We start from the raw sequence: 24,682 nt of genomic DNA on the forward strand, positions 1-24,682 counted from the left end.
GGTGGGCCTCTTAGTCACCAGTTGTTAGGATTCCCCATCTCCAGGCCGTTGTCCTGGCCACTAGACAAGGTCACACCTGGTTCTCTGCAACAACAAACCCTCTCCCATCACCTTGTTAAACTTGCAGCACACAGGAAACTGAGGCGCGCACACGCTATTCATGTAAAACGCTACAAAAATCCCCAACTTCGTCACACCACTATTCTCTTTTGGACCCCACCAGGTGTCCTCAAGCCAGGGGTTGTGACTGTCTGTGGGGTCCTCTGTCCACCCACTCGGTGGGGTTGCTGCAATCCCTGGTCACCTCAGTGAACAATTTGATAGGGTTCCAACCAGAAAGAGACCCTCCCGTACCTTATGCCTCCTCAGCACCAGGAGACACCCAGGAGCAGCAGGGCCCCCAGATGGAGGGAAACTCGCTCCCTCTTCATTCCTGGATGAGACAGTAATGCTTCCACCACCACCGCCTTATGCCAATGACTTTCAGGCCTTCCACCTCCTCATGAAACTCCTGGCAGAATCCCTCCAGATCCTATTAGAGGAAGTCCAGGAGTCTCAGTGCTCCTTGGACATTTTAAATATCACCCCTCAAGAAAAAATTGCCCTTGCAGTAAATGATGCTCTGTAATTGCCTGCTTGCACAGTCTGGCAAACACCTGCCCCTATCCAGCTTGCCCATAAGGGGGCAGATAAAAAGTACTATGTTCTGGCTAAGGGAACAGTGCGTTTATTGTCTCACTCCCAGTTCCCTGATGGTGGATGCGGCTAAAACAAATACAAGGAAGTTCTTCTTCACGCAGCGCACAGTCAATTTGTGGAACTCCTTACCTGAGGAGGTTGTGAAGGCTAGGACTATAACAGCGTTTAAAAGAGAACTGGATAAATTCATGGTGGTTAAGTCCATTAATGGCTATTAGCCAGGATGGGTGAGGAATGGTGTCCCTAGCCTCTGTTTGTCAGAGGATGGAGATGGATGGCAGGAGAGAGATCATTTGATCATTGCCTGTTAGGTCCACTCCCTCTGGGTCACCTGGCATTGGCCACTGTCGGTAGACAGGATACTGGGCTAGATGGACCTTTGGTCCAGGGCTGGCTCCAGGGTTTTGGCCACCCCAAGCAGCCAAACAACAAACAAACAAACAAAAAAGCCGCGATCGTAATCTGCGGCAGCAATTCGGCGGGAGGTCGTTCGCTCCGAGCAGGAGTGAGGGACCGTCCGCCGAATTGCCGCCAAACAGCAGGACATGCTGCCCCTCTCCGAAGTGGCCGCCCCAAGCACCTGCTTGGTAAGCTGGTGCCTGGAGCCGGCCCTGCTTTGGTCTGACCTGGTACGGCTGTTCTTATGTTCTAATGAAAGGAAAAGACAGGCCCATTCCAGACCCTCTCCTTATGATAAGGAGTCCAAATGTTTAGACCCTCCTGGCTAGGAAAAGCTACTTCTCAGCAGCGCTTCAATTTTGTGTGGCAAACTACCAAGCCATGTTGGTGAAACAGGACTTCAACACATATTCCAAGTTCACTCATTGTATTGAACATCTGCCACAGGACCAGAATGAACCATTTCAGGTCCTTATTTCAGAGGGTCAGTTGGTAGCCAAAATCTCCCTCCAAGCTGCCCTAGATGCCCTAGATACAGTTTCTAGAGCCCTAGCCACCGCCGTGGTTATGCAAACAGCATCCTGGCTCCAGTCTTCCAGTTGAAGGTCTTCTCTTTGAAGCATCTGAGCACTTCAGCTCTGACATGGACGCCTCCCTCCACACTCTGAAGGACTTGGGAGCTACCTGATGGTCTCTGGGAATTTGTTTCTGAAACAAAGAGACAGTTTGCTATAGTATCTGAGAGCTACTAATCTAAGCCATTCCAGTACAACCAACATCAGGCTTTTCCCAGACCATTGGACTTTCAGATAAGGAGATCTAGACCTCCGAAAAGGGGACCAGTGCTTTCTACAGCACATCATCCATGCCTTCCTCTAAGAAATAGTTTTGATATTGCTGAGGGTCTCAAGCAACCTACCTTCCAAGGTCCTGTGATAAATGATCCATCCAACTGCCATTTGGAGATCAGCTATTCCACTTCCTGCCTGCCTGGGAACAAATTAACCCAGACAGATTTTGGAGATGATCAACATGATCAAATCTGCAGATGAGACAAAGTTAGGGAGGGTTGCCAACCACCCTGAAAAACAGAACTACAATTCAAAGGGATCTTGATAAACTGGAATACTGGGCTGGAGGCAAAAAAATGAAATTCAACAAAGACAAATGTGTAAGGTGCTACACTTAGAGAAGCAAAACCAAGTGCACAAATACATAATGGGGGATAACTGGCTTGTCAGCAGCACTGCTGAGAAGGATCTGGGAGTTGTGGTGGATCACAACCTCAATGTGAGTCAACGATGCAATGCTGTTGCAAAAAAAGCAAATGCAATTTTAGGTTCTGTTAACAGAGGCATAGAATGCAAGTCACAGGAGGTGATCATACTACTATATTTGGCTCTGGTTAGGCCTCAGCTGGAGTACTGTGTCCAGTTTTGGTTACCAGCGTATAGAAAGGATGTAGATAAACTGGAAAGGATCCAGAGGCAAGTGACAAAGATGATCAAAGGAACAGACTGCCTAGGGAGGTCGTGGAAGCTCCTTCACTGGAGATTTTCAAAAACAGGCTAGAGAGCCATCTGCCTTGGATGGGTCAGACACAACAAATCCTGCATCTCAGCAGGGGGTTAGACTAGATGACCCTAGCGGTCCCTTCTAGCCCTATGGTTCTATGATATGTTTATCAGTCTAATTAACACAATTAGCAATATCACAACATTACAAACCAACAAAATAGACTGAGCTAATACAAAGCGTCCAGCACTATAATATGGATACTTACCCATTACGGGGCTCCCTCACAAAGGAGGATGTAAGATGACCCAGAAGTAGTCTTTTGGCCTGGCAGGTTCCAGGAAATCTCCCTGGAGTGTACTGGCCAAGTGCCACCTTTTATCATAGATTAGCTAACGTCCATCATACCTACTGCATATTCAGTAGGGGTTCCAGCGCTTTTTCCTTATTTAGTATCAGAGGGGTAGCCGTGTTAGTCTGAATCTGTAAAAAGCAACAGAGGGTCCTGTGGCACCTTTGAGACTAACAGAAGTATTGGGAGCATAAGCTTTCGTGGGTAAGAACCTCACTTCTTCAGATGCATCTGAAGAAGTGAGGTTCTTACCCACGAAAGCTTATGCTCCCAATACTTCTGTTAGTCTCAAAGGTGCCACAGGACCCTCTGTTGCTTTTTCCTTATTTGTATTTCTTCACCCTACTAATGTTGGGGTGCCCTTCTTCCATAGGTCACTAAATCCACTACCCCAAACTTATTATGTCAGTTAGTAACTATAGAGACAAGGTCAGTGAAGTAATATTTTTTTATTGGACCAACTTCTGTTGGTGAGACAGACAAGCTTTCAGAGAAGAGCTGTGTGTGGCTTGAAAGCTTCTCTCACCAACAGAAGTTGGTCCAATAAAACATGTTGCCTCACCCACCTCTTGTCTCTCTAATATCCTAGGACTGACATGGCTACAGTTAGTTACTATGTGATATCAGCAGATGTTACTAACTTGATGCAGTCCTCTGAGCTGTCTTGGACTTGCCTCCTCTGCACCCACCTACTCACTGAGTACTGATTGGGAGTCTCCCATGGTGGAGCACCCATAAGGATGTATACTCAAAGGAGAGGTTACTTACCTTACAGTAATTTGAGTTCTTCAAGACGTTTTGTCCCTCTGGGTGCGCCACCTCCCTCCCTCCTTCCCTTTGGAAGCTCAGTTCCTTCTCGACTGTGAAGCAGAGTAGTGGCACCTCCTTATATACCCTCGTTTGGAAGCATGAGGTGCTGCTCTGTGCAGCTGCGGGCCTGCAGACACGACTTTGCTTTCTCCAGTTGAGAGCGCGCACTCACTACGGCGGAGTGCCTATAAGGACAAAAACACCTCAAAGAACTCAAGGTACCATAGGGTAAGTAACCTCTTCTTCAGTGCTTAAGGCCAACATTTGGGCACGACTGACATCCACAAAACCACCGCTCAGCTGCCGCCTGACTCTGTAGGTGCCTGAAGTCACTAGGCGCCTGAGTTTCCACCAGTGAAGTCCCAGAGGCACTTAAATTTCTGTCAATGGGCAAGTCCTTATGCTTCCAAGCTACTAGGTGCCTCCCTCACATGGAAGCCCAGTGGAATTCACAAACAAGGCATTCCCCCATCTAGCTCATCTGTGGGGTCTGATCTGGTAGGCATTCTCTGAGCACACCTAACTGGCACAAAGACTGTGGTGGTGCTGGTCCTCCTCTCTTCTCCCTCTCCCACCCAGCTATGAGAGATTCTGGGGTGGGTCTCTTTCTCCTGTTGAAGCTGTCCCAGTTTGTTTGAAATACCATCAGTCGCCCAATAAATATTTAAGTATGTCTACACAGCAAAGAAAAACCTGCAGCTGGCCCATGCCAGCTGACTCGGGCTTGTGGGGCTGTTTCATGGCTGTGTAGACTTCTGGGCTTGGGCTACAGCCTGACTCTGCGACTCTCCCACTTCTCAGGGTCCTAGAGGAGCCCAGACATCTACACAGCAGTGGAACAGCCCCGCAGTCCAAGCCTGAGTCAGCTGATACAGGCCAGCTACAGGTGTCTAGTTGCTGTGTAGACATACCCTGAGAGAACGAGAATGACACTCTAGCCCAGTGGTTCGGACCCTCTCCTGGGAGGTGGGAGACGTGGGTTCAAGTCCCTGTTCTGAAGGAGGCAGAATGGATGTTTGAATCTGGTTCTCCCCCATTCCAGGGGAATGCTCCAACTACTGGGCTTTTAAGCATAAGGGGTGGGGGACTGTTATAACTATAAAGGGAAGGGTAACAGCCCTCCTGTGTACAATACTATAAAATCCTTCCTGGCCAGAGACACCAAAATCCTTTTACCTGTAAAGGGTTAAGAAGCTCAGGTAACCTGGCTGACACCTGTCCCAAAGGACCAATAAGGGGACAAAATACTTTCAAATCTTGGTGGGGGGAAGGCTTTTGTTCGTGCTCTTTGTTTTGAGGGTTGTTCGCTCTTGGGACTAAGAGGGCCCAGACAGCAATTCATGCTCTCCAAATCTTTCTGAACAAGTCTCTCATATTTCAAACTTGTAAGTAACAGCCAGGCAAGGCGTATTAGTTTTATTTTTGTTTTCTCAACTTGTTTGCTAGAAGGTTTACCTCTGTTTGCTGTAACTTTGAACCTAAGGCTAGAGGGGATTCCTCTGGGCTCTTTGAATCTGATTACCCTGTAAAGTTATTTTCCATCCTGATTTTACAGAGATGATTTTTACCTTTCTTTCTTTAATTAAAAGCCTTCTTTTTAAGAACCTGATTGATTTTCCCTTGTTTTAAGATCCAAGGGGGTTGGATCTGGACTCACCAGGAATTGGGGGGGGGGGGGAGAAGGGGGAATGGTTAATTTCTCCTTGTTTTAAGATCCAAGGGTTTGGATCGGTGTTCACCAGGAAATTGATGGAGAAGTCTCACAAGGCTACCCAGGGAAGGGTTATACTACTTGGGAGGGAGATATTCTGGGTGGGAGGTAGACAGAGTTTCCCAAGTTTCAGAGTAGCAGCCGTGTTAGTCTGTATCCGCAAAAAGAACAGGAGTACTTGTGGCACCTTAGAGACTAACAAATTTATTAGAGCATAAGCTTTCGTGGGCTACAGTGGCAGCAAAGCAGATCTAAGCTAAAAGTTAAGCTTAGAGGTTCTCATGCAGGTCCCCACATCTGTACCCTAGAGTTCAGAGTGGGGAAGGAACCTTGACAGGGGCACCACCACCTCCTGGCTGAGGTGCCTAGCTCAAGGGGAGGGTTCACTGTTGTGAATCCAGAGTGGAGGGAGGCACATTACCTACCATTGAGAGACTGGGCTTAGGCATTGTCCTTGGCATTTCACTCCTGGCCAGCTGAGGCATCTCCCCACTGAGCCTGCCAGTTTCTGTTAACCTATCATTTAGAAGCCTGACTCTCCCCATGCATTGTGTACGGAGCCTTGGTGCAAAGCTGGGGGTTGTGAATTCCAGTGGGTGACAGGGCACCTAAAGTTAGGGGCCTAGGCCCCTCTTGTGAATCTCAAAGAATATAGGCCCTCCCTACAGAATGGGCAACGGTATCTTGGGAAGCCATGTCATGGAGAAGAATTAGGGGTCATAGCAGACAAGCAATGGAACATGAGCTCCCCTGTGATCCTCTGGCCAAAAGGGCTAATGTGATCCCAGGATGTCTAAACAGGGAGGAGTGAGGAAGAGATTTTACTTCTGTGTAAGGTATTGGTGAGACCGATACTAGAGCACTGCATCCAGTTCTGGTGTTCATGGTTTTTAAAGGATGATGAAGGATGCAGAAAGGATTCACACAGCTTATTTGAGCGCTGGAAAAGATGCCTTGTGGTGAGAGACTTAAAGAGCTCAATCCATTTTGTTTGTCAAAAAGAAAATTGAGAGGTGACTTATTACAGTATGAGGCCTGTCACAGGGCACAAAAGGGCTCTTTAATCTTGTGGGGAGAGGCAGAACAAGAACCAGTGCCTGGAGCTGAAACCAGACACGTTCAAGGGATCACATTTGAGACACTAGTTTTTAGCAGGGAGGTTAATTAATCACAGGAACAAACTCCCAATGGAAGTGATGGATTCTCCATCTCTTGAAGCCTTCACACCACAACCGGATCCCTTTCTGGAAGGAGCCTTAGTTAAACACAAGTTATTGGTTTTGTACAGGGGTGATTGGGAGAAATTCTATTGCCTGTGTATACCTGAGGTCAAACTAGATGATTGGATGGTCCCTTCTGGCCTTAAACTTTCTGAATCTCTGCTTGCCCATCCCTGGGCACAGTGGAACTCATCCATAAGGGTACTCAGTTAGAACATTGATCCACTCGATACCTGCGGGAGTTGGCACCGGCTCTTCTGCTCCTACTTCCCTCTGTGCCCATCCCTGTGCCTTTGGTACAAGCTGTCTGTATATCTCTGAAATCCTTGCTCCCTGCTTGGCCAGGGTGGAGGAGCTGCGGGAAGCTGCTGCCTGGCCAGCACTTTCCTTCAAAATCATGAACACAGGCTCCTTTGTGGGCAATGCAGAGCCCTGCACAAAGCTACTGTTTGTTGGGGAGCAACAACATTAAAACCACAATTGTTCTCAGTGAGATTCTTTGGACCTTTCCATATCTGCACCCCCACATCCCTGCCTCCTGCTGCAACAAAGGAGTCAATGTCCTGGCCCCCATCACCTCCACCCTCCAAGCTGAGGAGTCACCTGTGGAGGAGCTTAGATCCTCCTGAAGTGTAGGTTGATTCACTGGAAAATGGGAACATCCAAAGCCACAGTAGGGAGAGTAAAAACTGGAAGGGCTAAGGCTGTCCCTCTCCTGCTTCAAGGCAGGATCCACTCCCTAACAGCTATCCTCCATGGGAGAAGCTTTCCCGAGGTGCAGGTTATTTTGCCCTTTCATCGGAAGTGGCTGGGCCTGACCACCCGAGACAGGAGACTGGGTGTGCTAGTCCGCTGCACTGATCCAGCCTGGCTGTGCTTGGTCCTGCAAAAACCAACACAAAATAGTGTGATCTCAGCCAGCTGGTGTCTGCATAGCTCGTGTCACTGGGACTTGCTCTTGTTCTGTTCAGTCAGGCCTGCTCTACATGATACAGTTAGGTCAATGTAAGGCAGCTTATGGTGATCTAATGATGTCAGTGTACACACTATAGCCGTGCTCCCACTGATGTAACTGCTACACTGACGACATAACTCCACCTCCATGAGAGGCATAGGGCTTATGTCGGTGTCCTTAGGGTGACGCAGTGTCTGTGTAACTTACATTGGCTGTTGGCTGTCTTGTTAATTTCACGGCGCCAAGAAAATCAGGCAGCTAGAGCCCGGCTGCCCCCAGCTCCCTAGTCCCAGCTGGGCTTTTGCCCGGAGGCTCCCCATTCTGGAAGCTGTAGTCTGACATGCGTCTGACGAAGTGGGCATTCACCCACGAAAGCTTATGCTCCAATATGTCTTAGTCTATAAGTGCCACAGGACTCTCTGTTGCTTTTTAGGGCTGTAGTGTAGACATGTCCTCAGTGTCCAACCTCTCTGAATGGCAGGGAATCCTCACGGGCTGGTGAAAATGGGGTGTTCCTTGCCATTTCTTACCTCTAAATAATTTTATGGAGAGATTGAGTTGGGGAGGGGAGAGGCAGTGGTAGTATTCTGCCAAGTGCTATGCACTTGACTCCACCCTCAGTGGGGATCAGATGCCCTGCTGGGTCCTGTTGGACTCTGCTTGGCACTGCCTTGACTGGGGGAAAAAGTAAGTGGTGGTATCTTTCCAGCAACACCCATTCATGGCATAAAAATGAGAAACGACTTGGAGAAGACTGTGCAGATGGTTATAAACTGATTGTCCCTCTCTTCCTTCCATAGTGTGATTAGCAGTGGCAGTCACAATATGGGCACTTAGATACCCAGTGACGATTCCTTGAGTGCATACCTCACTGAGATGAATGGGGTAGTCCACACAGGGCTAGAGACTTGCTTTAAAAACAAAAACAAAAAAACAGAGCGCAGAGTTTCTGGAGCACAGTGATGGCAGATTGGGAGTGCTGATGTGATGTACTGCCAAGTGACACTGTCCTCCTCTGGATTCAAGCCCTCACAATGATGGCCTCTTGATTAATAGATTTTAATGCCCCTGGGGATGGGCGGGTGGGGAGGTGGGACACCATTATGATGATCTAGTCTGACCTCGTTACTAACACAGGCTAGAGAATTTCATCAAGTGATTCTTGCATCAAGCCCAGAATTTTTGTTTGACCAATAGCATTTTTTAGGGAGAGAGACCTTGAGTTAAACTACAGTGTGACGGGTTGGACCCCCCCTTCTAGGATGCCACCTGATGTACTGGGATTTCATTGAGCCTCTCCTGCTTAAGCAGCCTGGGTTCCCTCTCCCTGCTGTGCTGAACTAGGCTCTCCAGCCTCTTGCAGCGCACACACAGGTAGGGCCACACCCCGCTGCAGAGACAGAGGGAAGTCAGCTCTGTGTGAGAGGACTCCCCCAGCACTCACGTGCAGACCCCTTTTGGGAGATAAACCCAAAATAATACTGTCTTACACTGTATAGAAATATCTGTACAGGGCAAGCTCATAAAATTCACCCTCTTCCTCAATGTGAAGAGAGAGATGCACGACTTCTTGCCCCCCAGTTAGAAATTACAAACTGGGTTTTATTATAAACAAGAAATACCTTTATTAACTACAAAAGGTGAATTTTAAGAGGTTCAAGGGATAGCAAACAGAACAAAGCAGATTGCCTTAGTAAATAAACAAAAGCTGCAGACTCAGTTTAACATACTAGATAGGTAGGATACAAATTAACAAATTCTCACCCTGAGTGATAAACAGGCTGACAGATTCTTAAGGCCCAAGTTGACTTGGCTTTCCCATGTTTTCTTACACAGGCTAAATATCTTAGCCTGGGACCATCACTTCTCACAGTTCAGTCTTTGTTCCTCAGGTGATTTCAGGTGTGTTGTTGTAGGTAGAGTGAGGCCACTCATGTTGTTATTGTCCCTATTTTATATCTTTCTCCCCTCCCCCCCCACCTGCTGGAAAGCTTTTTTACTGTGACCTGGGTCAAACAGTTCCCATTGTGTAGCGCTATCTCTGAGAGGTTTCTAGTGCAGACAGTTCCTGGGATAATTCTTATGCTTGTGTACATTTCTTCAATAAACCACTAACATTGTTTGGCCTCATCCAATGTAGCACATTTGAAATACAGAGACATGGTCAATATTCCCAGCTTCAGATACAAAAATGATACATGCGTATAAACTGGATAAACACATTCCGTAAATTATAACTTTTCCAATGATATCTTACAAGACCCATCTTGCATAAAGTATATCTTAGTTATACCATATTCATCTCATAACCATATTTCCGTAAAGAACATGGGGTGTAATGTCACACCTCTCCCTGCGGAAGCAGTATACCTAAAATCCCTTTTTGGCTTTGGTTATACAACCTTCAGGTGACAGAAAATCCAGTGTCCCCAGATAAGTTGTTCCAATGGTTAATTATCCTCACTGTTGAAAATTGCACCTTATTTCTAGTCTGAATTTGTCTAGATTCAGCTTCCAGCCGTTGATTGGATATTGTTCTGCTTTTATCTACTAGTTTTAAAAAGCAGTTTACCATCAGAAATCTTCTCCCCATGTAGGTGCTTGTAGACAGTGATCAGATCTCCTCTTAGCCCTGTTTATTAAGCTAAACAGATTGAGCTTCTTCAATCTCTCACTATAAGGCAGGTTTATCAGACTTTGAATCATTCTTGTAGCTCTCCTTTTCGGTTGTCAACTGCCTTTTCAGGAACCAGAACTGTAACCAGTAATAGTCTCACTAATGCTGTATACATGGGTAAGATCAGCTCCCAGCTCCTACTCGATATTCCTCTGTTCATACATCCAAGAATCATATTTGCTCACTGAGGCACCACATGACATGGGGAGCTCATGTTCAGCTGATTTCCATCATAACCCACAAGGTCTTTTCAGAGTCACTGATTCCCAAAATACGGTTCTCCACCTATGTGTGTGAGAGGCATTCCTTGGGAGAGTGCCGGTGGATTGCACTTTCCTCTGGCCCCCTTTTCTGCTCATCCTGGGCACTGATTTCATGCAAAAATAATCAGTTTAGGCTTTCAGCTGCATAGAAGTAAAGTTCCCAGATCTGATGGCACTTGGTAAACTCAGGTTACAAAGCAGTTTCCATTATGAGCCCATTTCCATACGCTCGTAGCTTGCCAATCGAATTTCCGTCATCAGCGGGACCAGGTTTACTGCATTAGTGCTCTTTTGGCTTCATTCCCTTGAAGGTTTTGATCTTTTCCAGCACCAGCAATAAACTCTGCTTGTCTCAGCCCTCTCTGTTCTGAGGCCAGTCCCTCTCTGGCTGTAGTGAGGGGCCAAGCACTCAGTGAAGATCTCTGAGACCTTGGCATTATACCTTCCCTCAGCCTCTCTAGCCCTTTCTGGTTTTTCATCCTTGAATCAGTTCTTTCTCCCTGATAAGTGTCAGAGGAGGTAGTCTAATCTAGTGGATGGGCATGGGACTGGGAGTCAAGAGACCTGGGCTCTGCCATTTACCTGACAAGTGACCTTGGTTAAGTCACTTCACTTCTCTATGCCTGTTTCACCTTCCATATCTGTCTCCTGTTCAGGCTTTAGGCTCTGAGGCAGTGGTTGTCTCTTTCCAGGGGCGTGTACAGCACCCAGAACAATGGGACCCTAATCTCAGTTGAGTACATTCGGTAACCTTGTAATACAAATAATACAGAATAAAAACAAGCAAAGGTATGGCAGGATATATAAGGATTGGGGTGCAAAGGATACCCAGAATGTTGTAATGCCATGATAGGAATCAATGGCATACCCTCACCTGGGTTATCAGAATCAGTTCTGTTCACCCTGTATAGAAAAAAAGGGGGGGAAGGGTTGGAGGGGAGTTAAACAAAGAAGTAGAGGGTGTTTGGGGGAATGGGTGGCAAATGATTAGGATGTAGAAAGACTTCCGTGTGGGAGATAGTAAAAGGATTAGGACTATGTTTAATTAGTAGAGGAGGCTAGTGAGAGGACGTGAGAGAGGTTTTGTGAGTTCTTTGGGGCAGGGACTTTTCCCTGTACTTTGGGAAAGCACCTAGCACATTTTGGGTGCTACTGTCATGCAGATAAATCACTATCTAGATGAGTGGTAGATAGAGAATCCTGTTTATCCTCTCCCAATACAGACAAGGAAGCAGTCAATGAAATCGAAAGGAAACCAATTTAAAACAGATCATAGGAAATTTTTTACACACAATGCCCAATAAATCTGTGGACTCCCCTTGCCATAGTATATCATGGAGTTGAGAGCTTTTTGGGATTCAGAGAGAGGTGGACTGTTTCTCTGATAACAGACGGTCCACTTACATTTGATAGGATAAACATGCGCAAGGGATAGACCCTCTTGCTTTATGTATAACCAACAGCTTACCTTCTGGCAGGTTAGCCCTTTACTGTCTGCAGGGGGGTGCTCCTACCTTCCTCTGAAGCACCTGGTGCTAGCTCCTGTCAGGTGAGTGACCAGGCTTCATGCATCCCTGTTCTAGTCAGGTGAGCCTTGCGTTCTGAGACAGTTAATCCCCTAGACGCTGTCTGAATCTGACTGTGAATAGGAGCTGGGTTGCTGCCAGACCTCCACTTTCTACATGTCGATCTGGTCTGGGAGAAGGAGTGTTAGAGGTAAGCCCGGCAGCTCTGCTGTGGTGGTAAGAATTTTATTGATGCTCCTGCCTTTAAATTGTGGTTCGGCCACACACATTTTGAGGGCAATAATAGCAAATTTCAGTGCTCAGGCTGGGTGAGGTGCCCACCACCGTAGTGTCTGTGTGCCAGCGATTTCCTTGCAAACAAATGTCGGTGGCACATTTTCAGACGTTCATACTTTGATTTGAAAAATAGCCTCTTGCACCTGGCCAAAGCCTATTCTCTCACTGTGGGAAGTGTCTCAGAGTTTCTGGGTCTTTGATTTACCACCTCAGTCAAAAGAAATCCCTAATTTTTCTAGTGGGACGCTTAGCCTGACCAGGCTGCTGGGCCAAGTCACTGCACAGACCACCAAAGTCATAAGGTGGAGAGTGAGGATGTGGGGCTGCAATGCTGGGTCTCACAATGAGGAGGCGCTCTGCAGTAGCAAATCTATGACATACTCATGTAGCTGTTGGCAGGATTGGGAGCTACATTTTAAGACCAGACCTAGCAAGTGGGTTTAACCAACAGTCGTAGGGAGAAGAGGAAGGTAGGATGGGACAGGATTGCAAGCATCTAGGACATTTGGTGAGCTGGATTCAATCATGTTTTTCTCATTGAATTTCTCTGACCCTCTCCCTATTTCTGTTTTATTTCTGATTACTTTTATTAGCACAAAAGGAAAGAAGCAGAGGAATTTACCCTGGGTGTTTGCATTTCCTCCTGTACATATGCTTCAATTTGTCTCTAGTAGGACACTTGTTTTAAATAATGATAAAACCTCTGGTCTTGCTGCACTTCGAACCTGGTACCATTTTCTAAAGTTTTAAAAACATTGCTAGCAGGTGCTGGCTGTCCCTTGCACCGTGGCAATATACTTCTTTTATGATAGTCTCTCTGCCCTGCCCCTCAGGACCCAGGGTTTCCCAGCCAATCCCACCTGCTTTTTGAGCCCTAGGGCTACAGGAGCCTTGAGAGCTGCTGCACGGTCTATTTGGCTTAGAACAGGGCATGGGGTGACACTGGGCCCTGAGGACGGTACATGTTTGTTAGGCTTTGGGTCTGAGAACCAGCGGTGTGCTGTATACTGAGCAGAGATCATGGCAGGCCCACCCCATCCTTGTCCCAGGCAGTTCATTGGATAGTGCACTGCATGACCAGGGATCAAAGGATCCTGTTGTAGCAAAACAGGGCAGAATTTCTTCTTTCTTTTCTCTCACCCAGGATTTAAATCAGCTTCTGAATCAGATGGGTAAAGGATACCTAATGTGACTCCAATTTATAAAAAAGACTCCAGATACAATCCTGGCAATTGTAGGCCAGTAAGCCTAACTTCAGTAGCAGGCAAATTGGTTGAAACTATAGTAAAGAACAGAATTGTCAGACACATAGATGAACACAATTTGTTGGGGAAGAGTCAGCATGGTTTTTGTAAAGACATGTTGTGCCTCACCAATCTACTAGAATTCTTTGAGGGGGTCAACAAGCATGTGGACAAGGGGGATCCAGTGGATATAGTATATTTAGATTTTCAGAAAGCCTTTGACCTCACCAAAGGCTCTTAAGTAAAGTAAGCAGTCATGGGATAAGAGGGAAGGTCCTCTCATAGATCAGTAACTGATTAAAAGACAGGAAACAAAGGGTAGAAATAATGGTCAGTTTTCAGAATAGAGAGAGGTGTCCCCCAGGGATCTGTACTGGGACCAGTGCTATTCAACATATTCACAAATGATCGGGGTAAAAGGGTGAATAGTGAGGTGACAAAATTTGCAGATGATACAAAATTACTCAAGATAGTTAAGTCCAAAGCAGACTGCGAAGAGTTAAAAAGGAATCTCACAAAACTGGGTGACTGGGCAACAAAAATGGCAGATGAAATTCATTGTTGATAAATGCAAAGTAATGCACATTGGAAAACATGATCCCAACTATACATATCAAATGATGGGGTCTAAATTAGCTGTTACCACTCAAGAAAGATTTTGGGGTCATTGTGGATAGTTCTCTAAAAACATCCACTCAATGTGTAGTGGCAGTCAAAAAAGTGAACAGAATGCTGGGAATCATTAAGAAAGGAATAGATAATAGGTCAGAAAATATCATATTGCCTCTATATAAATCCACGGTACACCCACATATTGAATACTGTGTGCATATCTGGTCACCCAACCTCAATTAAAGATATATTGGAATTGGAAAAGGTTCAGAAAAGGGCAACAAAAAAGATTAGGGATATGGAACAGCTTCCATATCAGGAGAGATTAATAAGACTGGGACTTTTCAGCTTGGAAAAGAGATGACTAAGGGGGAGGTATATGATAGAGGTCTATAAAGTTATGACTGGTGTGGAGAAAATAAATAAGGAAGTGTTATTTACTCCTTCTCACAACACAAGAACTAGGGATCACCTAATGAAATTAATAGGCAGCAGGTTTAAAACAAACAAAAGGCAGTATTTCTTCACACAGTGCAGTCAACCTGTGGAACTCTTTGCCAGAGGATGTTGTGATGGCCAAGACCATAACAGGGTTCAAAAAAGAACTAGATAAGGTCATGGAGGATAGGCTCATCAATGGCTATTAGCCAATGTGGCAGTGATGCAAAACCATGCTCTGAAGTGTCCCTAGCCTCTGTTTGCCAGAAGCTAGGAATGGGTGACAAGGGATGGATCACTTGATGATTCCCTGTTCTGTTCATTCCCTCTGAAGCACCTGTTGGCCACTGTTGGAAGACAGGATACTGGGTTAGAAGGACCATTGGTCTGACCAAGTATGGCTGTTCTTATGTTAAGGGCTGTTATAAAGACTACAGTGATCAATTGTTCTCCATGTCCACTGATGGTAGGACAAAAAGAGAGATTTCAGTTTGGTACAGGGGAACCCCATTTATCCAATCTACTTGGGACCAAGGCCAGAATGGATAATCAAAAATTCGGATAACACTGCTCTACAGCCAAAATGCTTCTGAAATATATGTAGTCAAACTTTACTAATTCTGGGTCACTGAGAACGAAAATGATGCTTAAAATTGTTGATTGGCTCTAGTTTTCAAGATATGCTATTGGGTCAGTATATACGACCCTTGACTTGGGAATGGCGGAGGATAAGTGAGTTATAAAGGGAAGGGATCTCAATTTAAACCAGAAATGACTAAAATACATCTTTGACTGGATCTATGAATAAATCTGTGACTGGGTTTGGACAGTACTTGCTTTTTAGGCAAAACAATGAATGATACAATCTGAAGCTGGTATTATATCATGTATGATGCGAATTGCATCATGTTATTCCTAGAAGTCATGGATGATGCAATCATAAGGAAGCTTACATCACTCTGCTGAACAAATTGCCCTATATCAGCTCTAGAAATCATACAGTGTCGTGCTCTCTTATTTGTTAGTGTTTGATTTTGCAAAGGGACACATTTCTGTTTAGCCAAAGTGGGCAGAGATGCCTCGTACTTGTGTGAACAGTGCAGATAACTTCTGCTATGTCTGTGGTGAAGTGACTTTTGCATCACAAAAGCGTAGTATAACCACTATGGTTAAGAAAGCCTATCACCTTTATTTTGGCTGCAAAATTGGAGATCAGGACAAGAGGTGGGCCCCACACATATGCTGCAACACTTGTGCAACAAATCTTCGCCAGTGGTTGAACAGGAAAAGGAAATCTATGTCTTTTGCAGTGCCAATGATTTGGAGACAGCCAACAGATCATACCAGCAATTGTTACTTCTGCATGGTGCCTCCAGTTGGGAAAGGTGTGTCAAAGAAGAAAAAGTGGACTGTGCATTATCCAAACATTCCATCAGCTATACGCCCAGTACCCCACGGAGAAGGACTGCCGGTTCCTGATGCACCAGAATCATTCTCATTTGAGTCAGACGAGGAAGAGGAAGAGGATGAAACTTCTGGTCCTGAACCATCAATGTCACAGGACCCACATTTTCTTCCATCCTCCTCCTCTGAACCACACCTCATAACACAAGGTGAACTGAATGACCTTGTCAGGGATTTGGAACTACCCAAGAGTAAGGCAGAGCTGTTGGCCAGCCAGACTACAGCAGTGGAATCTCCTGGCAGGTGATGTTAGGGTTTCCATGTTCTGTGACTGTCAAAAGGGTCTTGTCCCATTCTTCATGGAAGGTGATCTTGTAGCCTGCTTCAGCATCGATGGTGTGATGGCAGCCCTCAACATCGTTCACGATCCAGATGAGTGGAGACTGTTCATTGATTCATCGAAGACGAGTCTTAAAGCTGTTTTACTGCATAATGGCAATGTTTTGCCATCAATTCCAGTTGGTCATGCAGTCCATATGAAGGAAACCTATGACAACATGAAACAACTTTTGAGGTGCATAAACTATGACCAACATCAGTGGCAGCTCTGTGGCGATTTGAAGGTTGTTGCTCTCTTGCTTGGTCTGCAGACTGGATACACAAAGTACTGCTGTTTTCTCTGCAAATGGGATAGTTGTGCAAGAGATTCCCACTACATCAAGAAAGATTGGCCGCTCCGACAGTCATTGGAGCCTGGGAGGAAAAGTGTTCAGCATCCACCACTTGTTGAATCAAGGAAGATTTTGTTACCACCCTTACACATCAAGCTGGGTCTGATGAAGAACTTTGTCAAGGCCATTGACAAAACACAAGCAGCTTTCAAGTACCTCCATGGAAAATTTCCAAGGTTAAGTGAAGCTAAGCTAAAGGAAGGTGTCATTGTTGGTCCTCAGATTCGTGAACTTCTTCGATATGATGCATTTGACTATGCACTGCCTGGCAAGGAAAAGACGGCATGGAAAGCCTTCCAGTTAGTGGCAATAAATTTTCTTGGAAACAACAAGGCAGACAACTACAGGATGTTGGTGGAAAACCTCCTCAAGGCATACAAAACCTTGGTTGCAACATGTCACTAAAGATGCATTTTTTGCACTCTCATCTAGATTTTTTTCCACCGAACTGCGGAGCAGTGAGCGACGAGCATGGCGAGCAATCTCACCAGGACATTGCAACAATGGAGAAACGCTATCAGGGCAAATGGAGGCCATCAATGCTTGCAGACTATTGCTGGACAGTGACAAGAGATGCTCCATTTAATGAATACAAGAGACAAGCCAAGAAGTGCCGAGTAGACACTGAATAGGACTAAACTATGTACATAATAGTTTTTTGCCTTTTGTTTCATAATAAATTTTATTTAAAGTGTTACATAAACAGGACAGGTGAAATATTATCATGTAAAGCAACCATAAACACATGAAAAGACCTAGGTTTACAATTTATGATTAAAACTCTGTTATCTACACAATATACATCGACATAAAATGAAAAAACTTAAATATCTTAGAAACAGTAGCCAATCAGTTGTTTTAATTGTCATATTTGAATTCAGCACATCAAAATACATAATAAATAACACATTTTATCTCTGAAGCAGACCACTTCTCAAAAATTGTAGACCAGTGTAATCAGGAGAATGTGAGGGGCCTGTGCTGTCAAGCCCAGGCGGAAGGGCTTGGTTCAGTTAATACAGAAAGATGGTTAAACGGGGTTCTACTGTATTAGGAAAATCTTTCTAACTATAAAGATAGTTAAGCTCTGGAACAGGCTTCCAAAGGAGGTGGATTCTCTGTAATTTGATGTCTTTAAACCACGATTTGAGGACTTCAGTAACTCAGGCAGAAGTGAAGGATCTATTACAGGAGTGGGAGGGTGGAGTTCTGTGGCCTGTGATGTGCAGGAGGTCAGACTACATGATCATGATGGTTCCTTCTGACCTTTGAGTCTGAGTTGTGGAATCTCCATCACTGGAGGTTTCTAAGAATAGATTGGCCAAACACCTGTCAGGGATGTTCTAGGTTTACCTGGTTCTGCCTCAGTGCAGGGGATAGAACTTCATGACTTCTCAAGGTCCCTTCCAGCTCTGCATTTCTATTATTTCGTGGTCTGTCCTTCATGGTAAAGATTCTCTTAGGTGCTTCTTCTGGCTCTATTGGCTGAAAAGTCAGGCATACTCATGGATATGACACATTCACACAGTGTCCCCAGCATGTTGTCGGTTACTGCGGGGAACTGAGTAGTTATGTCACCTACTGACATGGCTGTGAGTGCCTACCCTGCAATTACTACTTACGTGAGTAAGAGGGGTCCGCTCCTCCATAGGCGCCAACTTCTGGCGCCAGTGGGTGCGTGACACCCCTGGCCCTGCCCCCATTCCAACCCCTACCCCACCCCCTCCTGCCCCCATTTCAATCCCTTCCCCAAAGTCCCTGCCCCAACTCCTCCCCCTCCCGCTCCCATTCCAACCCTGTTTCCACCCCCTCCCTGCCCCTATTCGACTCTTTCCCCAAATCCCTGTCCCAGCCCCGCCTCTTCCCCGCCTCCTCCCCTGAGCGCGCCACGTTCTCCCTCTTCCCTCGCAGCGCTTACTACAGCTCTTTGACAGTGGCAAGCGCTGGGAGGGAGGGAGGAGCAGAGACATGACGTGCTGGGAGGTGAGGTGAGGGAGGGCAGGGTGGGGTGGGGAGCTTGGCTGCCGGTGTGTGTAGAGAACCCACTAATTTTTCCCCATGGGTGCTCCAGCCCCAGAGCACCCACGGAGTCGGCGCCTATGCACTTCTCTCCTCTTGCACTCAATCCTTGACATCAGTGGCTGGTTGTGCTTTTCACAGTGCCTGTGTCATGACTGTTTGCTCTGTCCCTGCAGGCAGAGTGTCACAATTACATCCGCATTCTGGAGTTTGCTGATGAGAGCCACCTCTTCACCTGCGGGACCTTTGCTTTTGATCCACAGTGCGGCTTCATTGTAAGGGCCCAGTGCCTGTTGGGGGAGGGAATAAGGCGGGGGGGTTGAATGGGCCAGGAGAAGAGTCCAGTGCTGCCTGCTTGGGGAAATGGGCAGAGATCAAGAAGGATGAACCTAAAGCTAATGAGAGGCTTTTCTGTGGCTTCATCACTCTAATTCGAGCCCTCAGAGGCTGTAAGGAATTCACCCTCTGCCTCTTGGTGAGCTATGGAAGTAGTATCCACATTGTGCAGAAAGGGAAGTGAGTTGCCCATGGTCATGCCAGGAGTCCATGTCAGAACCAGGGGTTGAACCTTCCTGAGGCCCCAGGCAGTGTTTTAACCACAGAACATTCCCTCCATGTATTAAATTTCCAGTCCTGAGATGGGTGGTGATGAGGCAGGAACCCAGGGAAGGATTGGGGTCTCCAGTGAGTGGTTAATGGCCTTTGTAACGAAGCACTACAGCAAAAAATAAATGCTCTCTTGGCTGTAGTAAGTTAAACAAGGGAGGGGACAAGTCCTGGGGCTTCCACCATTGAGAGGCCACACAATCTAGCTTAACATCAGCCTGTCCCACCCCAGACAGCCCCCAGTGGGATGGTGTCTGTAAGCCCCTCCCCAAACCCAAACGGGGTGGCTGAACTTTCTCTGCTTTTATTGCAGAAAGTGGCCAATTTCAGCAGTGTGGAGCGGCAGGAAAGTGGCCGGGGGAAATGCCCCTTTGAGCCTACGCAGGAGTCAGCAGCCGTAATGGTCGGTACGTTTGTTGCAGTGTCAGCGGCATTTTGGTTTGGTCTGGAACTCGGTGCAGGGAGCAAGACTGGCTCTGGAAGGAAGAAGCATGTTGCGGGTAGCAGCAGCAAGCAAACAAACTTCCCTCACCGTCCAGGTGTAAAGGGAATTCAGTCCTTGGCCTCCTCTGCGGAGACTGCTTGCCGGGCCGGTTAGTTACAGTGGCAATGTGGACACCTGTCTATTAGGAGCTGGACAGAAGCACCAGCCCTCCATTCCCCAGAGTCACTACATGGGGGCAATGACTTCCCGGGATTACTATCTACTCTGAACGGAACCGGTGACCTACGTTTAAAACCCCATAATCCATGTCCTGACCCGGAGCTGGAGAGGGATACAAATTACACTGTGCACATCACAAAGCGGCATCTGCTGGTGCCCACTCCAGGAGCTGGCGTGGGCCACATGAGGTCTGCACCACCTTGAACCATTTAGTGTTTGAAAGTGAATGCTTTTTAAATACACTGACCTGAGCATCCAGGACTGAGGCTACCAAGGCCCAGGGTGCCCCCATGACCTAGAATCTCCCAAACCTGGTCCTCGATGTCTTGCCTGTGCTTGAGCCGTGGGTAGGCAGGCAGAGTGCAGTGACTGACTTGGTTAGGAAGATTCTCTTCCATCTCCACCTGGAGAAGGGTGCCACGTGACTGGGTTAGCACCGAGGCCACAAGTGGTAGCCACTAGCATTCTAAACCAGCTGCTGAACCTGGATGGAAAATGGGGTAAAATCCAGCGTCTCCTTGCCATCCAGATGTTACACCAAAGCCCAATTTGGCACATTTTCCTTCTAGGTTCAGGCACAGCTCTGCATTATAGCCTGGCCACGGTGTACTCCCTTCCCCTCCCCTATCTCTTTTCCTGCATTGCACGTTGGTCCTTTGTGTCTTTCACACCTGTCACATCTTGGACCTTCCTCTAGATGGTGTCCTGTATGCTGCCACTGTCAGCAACTTCCTGGGGACACAGCCCATCATCTCCAGAGCAACAGGAAACCTTGAGGAGCGCATCCGGACAGAGATCTCAGTGACGTGGCTGAACGGTGAGTGACCAATGGAAATCACAGAATCATAGAATGTCAGGGTTGGAAGGGACCTCTGGAGGTCATTTAGTCCAACCCCCTGTTCAAAGCAGGACCAATCCCCAGACAGATTTTTGCCCCAGATTCCCTAAATGGCCCCCTCAAGGATTGAACTGACAACCCTGGGTTTAGGAGGCCAATGCTCAAACCACTGAGCTATCCCTCCCCCCCTTCTTGTTACTCTTAACATCTCTTGCTATCTGCAACTCCAAGTGTGATTTGGCCTTCCTGATTTCACTCCGGCATGCCTGACCAATATTTTCATACTCCTCCCTGGTCATTTGTCCAAGCTTCCACTTCTTGTAAGCTTCTTTTTTGTGTTTAAGATCAGCAAGGATTTCACTGTTAAGCCAAGCTGGTCGCCTGTCATATTTACTATTCTTTCTACACATTGGGATGGTTTGTTCCTGCAACCTCAATAAGGATTCTTTAAAATACAACCAGCTCTCCTGGACTCCTTTCCCCCTTGTGTTATTCTCCCAGGGGATCCTGCCCATCAGTTCCCTGAGGGAGTCAGTCTGCTTTTCTGAAGTCCAGGGTCCAACATGCTGCCCTTGCTAAGTCTCTAACAGATCTGGGGACAGAGAAAGAGAAGGGGGGAGATGGCGGTTTCTGAGGGGGATGGGGGTGGGAGTCTTGGAGACCATCAGTGGCCGATGAGACACAGAGAAGATGCCAAGTGAATCCTGCCTCCTCTTGGCCCCTGAGAGTGTCCAGGGCAGGTAGGGATGATATCAATATACTGGCCCTTTGCCCAGGAACAGTGGTAGTCACCTGGGGGGGTGGGGTGGAATCTGCCTTGTTCAGCATTTGAACCTCCGATAGTTCATTTCCTGTTGTGATTGTCTCTCACCTGTATCCATAGACCCAGTCTTTGTGGGCTCCACTTTCCTGAGAGGGGGCGAGAGTGGAGAGGATGACAAAATCTATTTCTTCTTCACGGAGACAGCCAGAGAGTATGACTTCTATGAACAAGTGAAGGTCCCACGCGTGGCCAGAGTCTGCAAGGTATAATCCCCAGGGCTTCCACAATGCAGAAGGGAGGGTGCAAGGTGAAAGCTGCCTGCCAGTCCGAGGATGTCTGCCACTCTCAGGAAGCGGTAAAAAGTAATTACCCTTTTCCGGCCAGGACACCAGTGTGACAGATTGGATCACAGAAACCCCTTGGGAACTGCCAACTGATGTGCTGAGACTACCGCTGAGCCTGTTTCCCCTGGCAGCTTAGGACTTCAGTGCCCTGCCTGGTTTGAGCCACACACACTAATCTGCTGCAAACACAGACCCAAGTCTGAACCTCGTCCCCTAACAGCTGCAGGCTTAACTGAAAACAGCTTAAGAAATGTTCCTGTCTCCAACATGCAGATGCCCGCTCCCAATGGGGTCCAAACCCCAAATAAATCCGTTTTACCCTATATAAAGCTTATGCAGGGTAAACTCATAAATTGTTCGCCCTTTATAGCACTGATAGAGCGATATGCACAGCTGTTTACCCCCTCCCCCCCAGGTATTAATACATACTCTGGGTTAATTAATAAGTAAAAAGTGATTTTATTAAATACAAAAAGTAGGATTCAAGTGGTTCCAAGTAATGACAGACAGAAAAAAGTAAATTACGAGACAAAATAAAATAAAACATACAAGTCTATGCCTAATACAGTAAGAAAGTGATTACTGATGAAATCTCACCGTCAGAGATGTTCCAGTAAGCTTCTTTTACAGACTAGCCTCCTTCTAGTCTGGGTCCAGCAATCACTCCCATCCCTGTGGTTACTGTCCTTTGTTCCAGTCTCTTTTAGGTAACCTTTGGGTGTAGAGAGACTATCTCTTGAGCCAGCTGAAGACAAAATGGAGAGGTTTTCAGGGGCTTAAATAGACTTTCTCTTGTGGGTGGTCCCCCTCCTCTCTCTTATCCAGAATTCAGCTCCAAGATGGAGTTTTGGAGTCACATGGGCAAGTCACATGTCCATGCATGACTGAGTTCCTTACCAGCCAGGTCACATGCCTGGGAAAGCTCATATGTGGATTGTTGTCTCCAAGTTCATTGTTGGCTTAAGTGTTTCTTGATTGGGCACTTACTGAGAATAGTCTTTTCTCAGGAAGCTGACCAACTGCTTCACTGAGGCTACTTAAAATTAAACAAGTACATAGCCAATATTCATAACTTTGAATACAAAAATGACACATACATACAAATAGGATGAATCTATTTAGTAGATCATAACCTTTACAGAGATATGTTACATGGCATATGTAGCATAAAACATATTCCAGTTATGTCATATGTACATTCATAAGCATATTCCCATAAAGCATTATGGGGTGCACTGTCACAACCAGAACTGGAAACCTGCTTCTGCCAGAAGAGCCTATGGGATATGCAGTGATGGTACATGGCCATCCCCTCACTTTTACATCTCACTGTCGTAACACTGTCAGGAGCACAATATGTCCTTCCACCGCCTGGAGGCAGGGGTGTCCATGTGGACTTGGAGCCCCTCTGCTCTCTTTGCTGAAGAACATCTTCCATCCCTGATCAGATTCTGTCACAGCAGAGCGCAGTTTAGTATCTCCAGATTCTGTCCACTCCTCTCCATCCACACAGCCAAACTCTGGTCCCGGCCTTGGCCATCCACACCTCCACCACAGCAAATTCTTCCTCTCTGGCCTCCCTGACACACACACACACCTCTCGTCTCTGTCCAAACCTCCACTGCAAAAATAACCTATCTCACTGCACCCGCAGAGCGTGTTCAGCTTCTGCTGAGCCTTGAGGGCTCCCTTTGAACTCCTAGTTCTCCCTCCTGCCTCTCAGCCTCATCTTCTCTTACTTCTCCATGATCTCTGTCCTCAGCTCATGCTGCTTACCTGGACATTCCTGCCTGTATTTCCTCTGCATTGCCTCCCGTGCAGTCTCCTCCTCTCCATCATATGGGCCGTCATCCATGTCCTGCTTGTCTGCGTCTCCCACAAGCATCTCTGTGCTTTCCTCCATGGCTCCTCTTCCCTCCACGAGCTAGTCCATAAAGACTGTCCTATCCTCCTCCATGACCCTTTCCAAGCCCCACATCTGCTGTGACATCAATAGTAAATAGCCAGCTTAAAGGGCTAGGCAGGGTCTTCCAATGTCATTAAAGTTGATTGCGTGTTGAATACCTTTTAAAAATTAATATGTAACTGTCTTTCTGCTATGTTACCCCAGTATGCCCTCCCCCACTTCCTTAGCTGCTTATGTCCACCTGTTCCTGCTTGTCTTAAGTTACGAACCCTGTGGGACAGTGCCTCTCTCATTGTGTCTATGCAGCACCCAGCACAACAGGGCTCTGATGTGTGATTCGGCTCTTATTTATTATCATTATTTATATTATCATAGTGCCTAGGAGCCCAGTCATGGACCAAGAGCCCATTGTGCTAGGTGCAAATACAGACCCAAAAGGCTGTCACTGCCTCCAAGAGCTTACAATGCAAGTCTAAGACGAGAGATGACTGATGGATACAGATGGAGTAAAAGGAAACAATGAGACAGTATTGGTCAGCACAAAAGACAGTGGTATCAGTGAAGTAGCAGCCTAAACATTGTCAAATTTCTGTAGGCTTCACGGCAGTTTTAAGACGGCATTTGAAGGAGAACAGTGAGTTCGTTTTGCAGATGTTTGTGAGGAGCACCTTCCATGCTCAAGAGGTAGCATGGGAAAAAGCACAGAAGGT

The 24,682-nt window shown here is 46.7% G+C and overlaps 1 protein-coding gene across 2 annotated transcripts in view; it reads left to right on the forward strand.

Moving 5' to 3' along the window:
* Nucleotides 1-24,682, forward strand: part of SEMA4F (ssemaphorin 4F) — a 217,708-nt gene that overhangs the window by 124,743 nt on the left and 68,283 nt on the right. For both annotated transcript variants that reach the window (XM_065598374.1, XM_065598373.1), the window contains exons 4-7: nt 19,032-19,126; nt 19,771-19,864; nt 20,819-20,938; nt 21,843-21,985. In XM_065598374.1, coding sequence (XP_065454446.1) covers nt 19,032-19,126; nt 19,771-19,864; nt 20,819-20,938; nt 21,843-21,985 — 452 coding nt within the window. The remainder of the gene's footprint in view (nt 1-19,031; nt 19,127-19,770; nt 19,865-20,818; nt 20,939-21,842; nt 21,986-24,682) is intronic.

This window comes from Chrysemys picta, chromosome 5 (genome assembly GCF_011386835.1).
Source record: "Chrysemys picta bellii isolate R12L10 chromosome 5, ASM1138683v2, whole genome shotgun sequence".
In the NCBI taxonomy this organism is placed as follows: Eukaryota; Metazoa; Chordata; order Testudines; family Emydidae; genus Chrysemys; species Chrysemys picta.